Below are 5,468 nucleotides of genomic sequence, written 5' to 3'. Positions count from 1 at the left end.
TATCACTGACTATAAGTGGAAGCTCGGGTTGTTGGGCCTGATCCTCTGGCCCATCTTCAATATTCAAATCTAGTAATCTTAGCGTCGAAGGCCCATTAGCAGAGGAAGCAGTGTTACGACCATTAGAAGAGATCCCCAAAGAGAGAGTAATGCTGCTATTGACCATATCAACTGGATTTTGTATATTCTCTTCCAACGGTTCCATCAGTTCATTTAATTCCATGAATTCTCCTGGTTGTATCTCTAAATCAGCTTGTGGCATGGCCCAGTGTCCCCAGCGAGACATGTCCATGTCCTCTTCTTCATTGTCAGCCTCTGCTTCTACTTCTATTATATCATTTTGATTTAGTGCTAGCTAAAGATTTAGGTCTGTAATCTACTAGGGTTGCACCTCATCTGCATGTAAGCCCTCTTCTGCATGCCCCACTTCATGTTCATGGTGTTGTAAAGGGCCAACAAAGTGGTTGTGCTGAGTTGGGTGATAGTTTGCTTGCAGAGGAATGGGATGTGGGTTTCCAAAAGGATGTATTGGGTCTTCATCCTGTGGTTCTACTCCCAGAACCTCATGTTGCAGAATAACCACAGGTACAGTGAGTGAATCTAGATTTGTTCCATCTCCGAAGACAATGCTACTCGGGATATCACTTAGCTCCTCAACTTTAACCTTAAGCATCAGATTGGCCTTAGTGCTCCTCACTCTGTCCCACATCACAATTTTCCTAAACTTGCTCACTGCATCATTAATCTCCTGAATATTACGACGATCGAAAGGGAAACCAAAGAGCAGAAGCCAAGCCTCCCTGTTTAGTTCTAGTTTTCTACAGTTCATACCCTTGTTGTGCTTTTCATAGATGACAGTACATCTGTGAAAAGATGAGACTCCTCAGAGACCAGATAATCACGGTCGAAAACATTATTGAGCTTCACATATGCCTGACCGAACAGGCAAGGAGTAATTTTAGAAAATCCCATTCTTCTGTGTGTCAAGAAATCAGAGAGTACCTCGCGAATGGTGTTGAACTGCACTTGGAGGTTAGGCATCGAGATGATGGTAGCAATCGCCCATTCCTCATGCATTGGGGGTGCTGCTTCTCAGAGAACACGAACCCTAGATGGTCGTCCCTCGACAGCAATAGCCTGATGGTTTGGTGGGATGAATGTAGTGGGGTTAAATGGAAAGGACGCCATCGCTAGAGGTGGAACAACGTTGGACGAGGTAATGGCAGCAGAGCGAAGGTGATGAGATACCGGAAAGCCGGAGGCGGAATAATGGATACTAGCACAGGATGGCCCCAAGGGAGAAGGAGCTGAGCAACCAGAATGGACGCGCGGATTGACAACACTTTCCATACTAGTTGCGAGAATCGAGGAATCTTGTCTTGGAAATCCAATCGCCCCAGTGGACTTAGGTTGGTAAGTGGGCTTGGGCTTGCAATCCCTGGCAATATGGCCCCAACCTTTATAAGCATGCCATTTTATCCGGCTCATGCACTTGGGCCGAGAATGACGCGTGCTAAGATAGCGGACACAATAGTGTGAATGACTTTGAAAATGTTGAAATCCCGCACGATGACCATTAATGGGCTGTGAATTGTGGTTGCCCTCTTGAATGCCATAATTGCCCGCAGATAACTGCATCATTCATTGACCGTGATGAACATGCCGAGAATGTTGCATCTCATTTGTGTGCCTCTGATAGATTCTAGGAGATCTAAGAGCTTGGAGGTAGGATTTCATCGGATGATGACGAAAAACATGGGTCCATTCATCCTCCTTTTCTTTGAGATGTTTTTTTGCAAGGATCAAGTTCCCAACTTGAATTTGGGCCTCCATTACCCAGAGAAGGAAATTCATATTGAGCAATGGAAGAGCAATATTACCTGCTTTGATAATAGAGAAACCCACTTCCCTGGAAGAAACTAAGAACTTGAAAGACCAATTTTGAAGCAATGAGACTTTATAAAGGGATGCTCTTCCTTCAAAACATGCGAGAAGAATAGTACTAACCGAGGACCGAGTGAGACGAATTTGAGATCACATGAACTGAGCAACCATGAGGAATTCTTCCATATTTGTATCTTCTTCTAAGTTGATTGGGATGCCCGCATTTGTTCCAGACTTCATTAGCAAAATCATGTCCTTGATCGAAGCTGAGGTTCGCCAAAGCCATGATGTCCAGTAGGGTGAGAGGGGTGGGGGCAGCGAAGGTGCTGTGAGCTGAGGTGGACGCCAGGACCGGAGTGGCCACCGACGGAGAGCTCAGAGCAAAGAGCGAAGAGCGGAGGTCGCAGGAGCAAGTAGTTGAGGAGCATACTCTGCTCCTCCTCCTCCTCTCCCGCTAGCCGCGTTTATCGTCTCCCCTACAATTTCTTGACATACATCGCTACTTATTTTCAGATTAGCCTCACGTGGCTTTGGCATCCTCCCGCTGTCGGGTTTGGATGTGGGTGTGTGTATTTCTTAGGGTTTGTTGAGTTGTGCCCTTAACGGAACTTTTTACCGGTGTCTTATGCTACTTATGTGCGTGCGTGTGCATGTGTTAAACATGTGTCGTATGTTATGATCTGACGGTTTATTTTACTTATAAAACGGAACGAAAGCCTTTTTCAGTAAGTTGATGCGGACGCGACCTGACAGTTGATTGAACACGTACAGCTCTACTGCTCTTGTGCAGCTTACGCAACTCTTCTTCAATGATTTTGTAGCTTCTGATCGAAAGCACCGGTTTTGCACACATGAGGCTCCTCGACAACCGTTTTATAAGCTTGCGAGATGGACGAGGCTCCGACGCTGACGACGCATCGCCAACGACGGTCGGGCCCGTCATCACTCACGCGCACTCACGGCTGGCGAGAAAAATCCACTTTACACAACGGTGAGCCCATGTGAAAATAAAATCACATTTTGGGCATCTTTTTCCGTTGCCACCCTACGCTACAAACCTACAGTCAAAGACCAACACGGCTTCCAAGCTGCCAGAGTTGTACCACAAAAGTAACTTTTCCTTTATACGTTAATAAAGCAACGATTGGAACCATGTGGTTGTGGTTAGTGACGACACATATATCTCATCATGAAGATATACTACTTCTTTGGGATAAATTTAGCCTGTCGGCAATGGTGGGGCAATATTAGTAGTAGCGTGTTTATTAAAAGAACGCTAATGTTAAGTATTTAGCAATAGCGACTCTAGTACACGTGCGCTACTGATATGTAGCAGCATCGCCCTCTTTTATCCAGCGCTACTGCTAATGTTCTGTGTATAAGGTTTTCCCTAGTAGTGCATCTATGCGTATGTCAGCCGGTTGTGGCATCTTTTGGTTTATTTTTGGATTATTTTGCTGCTCCTTTAGAGCTTATTCGGAACCGCTGAACTTTTAATTTATTTAATCAATAAAGCGGCTGCATGCATCGTATTGATTCTAAGGCCGGAGGGAATCCTCCTTTTCTCAAAATATGATTGGATCTCTTGTACCCTTAATTACAAAGTTTAGTTGCTCCTTGAACTTTAGTGGTGCTCCGCATTTATGTTTTGCTGTCTCAAGAAGGGCTAATGAGATACCATGTTATCATATTATATTAGGACTGTTTTGATAAAGTATTGGTGTCCACGATATCTTATTATTGGTCTTTAGTTGGTTAAGTTATTGATATGAGTAGATATGAGATCTAAATGTTATCATTCATATGGTTAGTTCAAATTCTTTGTTGAAAACTCGAATACTAGTTAAGATTATATACAACAACAAGGATAAAAGAGTTTGTAAAAAAATTCTTTATAAATTTTAGTTTGTCAACTGAATTGCTTAAGGACAATCATGAGTTAAGCTTGGGGGAGTTGATACGTCCCAAACATACTTTTTCAAACACTTTTGCTCTTGTTTTGGACTCTAATTTGCATGATTTGATCAATGAAATTCACTCGAAGTGGCGTTTTTTTTTCAATAGAACTACCAAGATGTTGTTTTTGTGTAGAAATAATAGTTCTCGGATTGAGCTGAAAATTGGCGAAGATTATTTCCAAAGTATATAAAAAATATTGGTGAAGAAAACTACCGAAGGGGGAGCCACCACGAAGCGACGAGCTCATGTGGTGCGCCCAGCCCCCAAGGCGCGCCATGCAAGATTGTGGGGCCCTCGGACCTCTAGTTGACCTAATTCCAACTCCATAAGTATCGTCTCGTGGACAGAAAAAACTGAGGTGAAACTTTCCTCGCATTTTACTAGACGAAGCCGTCGTCGGCTCTTATTCTTCCTCGGGAGGGCTGATCTGGAGCCATCTGGGGCTCCGGAGAGGGGGATTCGTCGTCGTCGTCATCATCAACCCTTCTCCATCAACAATTCCATCATGCTCACCACCGGAAGTGAGTACTTCCTTCATAGGCTTGCTAGACTGTGATGGATTTGGATGGGATTTTTCATGTAATCGGGTCAATTTGTTAGGTCTTGATCCCTAGTATCCACTACTGAGATTGATATTGCTATGACTGTGTTATGCTTAATTTTTGTCATTAGGGCGTGAGTGTCATGATTTCTGATCTGAAGCTACCTTACTTCCATAAATATGAGATTGTTTTAAATCATTTCTTGTAAGTCATATACATCTATTATGTGTTATGATTCGTAGACCCTGAAGTGATAGAAGTTGGGATCATCTCCGGTGATGACTGTAGTACGATGAGTACATGTATTTATAATGTTTTAATGATTTGTTTCGGTTCTTTATTTAAAGGAGGACTTAATATCCCTTAGTTTTTCTTTGGATCTCGTTGTCATGAAAGGGTAGCACAAAAAATGTTATGCAGGTCCTTATTGTAAATACGTATAAGTATATATAGAATATTGGAAGGTGTCATTCTCCTCCCGAGCTCAAATGAGCTTTGATAGAAGTAAATATATACACTGTGTTGTTTCATTGCTACTTTCAGACTTTCAAAACTAGTAGGAACAGTACTGTCTAATACTAATACAACTACGCTCGCGACCTAGAGTAGCAAATCACAAGGTGGCGCCACTCTGAACTCTCCATCCACGAGCCGTGGTCTGGCCGGGCAGCGAGTAAAACTGAGAAGAAGAAAAAGAAGACGACCCTGCGGGTGTCGCTAGAACCTAGAGGTGGTGGGCAGGGACGAGGCCGTCGTCGAAGTTCTGGGAGTAGCTCTTGAGGTTGTACCCGAAGCTCAGGTCGCGGCGCTTCGGCCGCAGCACGGTGCGCCTCACCCTCCAGAACAGCTGACGCACCGGCGCCGGCGCCTGCCGCCACGACCTGCCGCCGTTCTTCCAGTCCATCCTCTTCCCGGTGCCAATGCTCCTCGTCATGTGGAACGATCCTCCCACAGACTCCATTGGTCCTTGATGAGTTGATGCGGACGCGACCTGACAGTTGATTAAACACGTACGCCTCTGCTGCTCTTGTGCAGCTTACGTAGCTCTTCTTCGATGATTATGTAGCTTCTGATCGAACGCAT

The 5,468-nt window shown here is 44.4% G+C and overlaps 1 protein-coding gene across 1 annotated transcript; it reads right to left on the bottom strand.

Annotated features, from left to right (window-relative positions):
- Nucleotides 1-4,809: 4,809 nt before the first annotated feature.
- LOC123409406 lies at nt 4,810-5,468 on the bottom strand. Its single transcript, XM_045102321.1, has one exon. It carries the CDS (start codon nt 5,344-5,346, stop codon nt 5,110-5,112), a length of 237 nt encoding a protein of 78 aa, XP_044958256.1. The 5' UTR covers nt 5,347-5,468; the 3' UTR covers nt 4,810-5,109.

Source organism: Hordeum vulgare, chromosome 1H, assembly GCF_904849725.1.
Source record: "Hordeum vulgare subsp. vulgare chromosome 1H, MorexV3_pseudomolecules_assembly, whole genome shotgun sequence".
Classification (NCBI taxonomy): domain Eukaryota; kingdom Viridiplantae; phylum Streptophyta; class Magnoliopsida; order Poales; family Poaceae; genus Hordeum; species Hordeum vulgare.
This window is presented reverse-complemented; position numbering and strand designations above follow the sequence as displayed.

Excerpts from the sequence above, each read along its gene's own strand:
- LOC123409406 (XM_045102321.1), bottom strand. The coding sequence starts at position 5,346 with ATGGAGTCTGTGGGAGGATCGTTCCACATGACGAGGAGCATTGGCACC.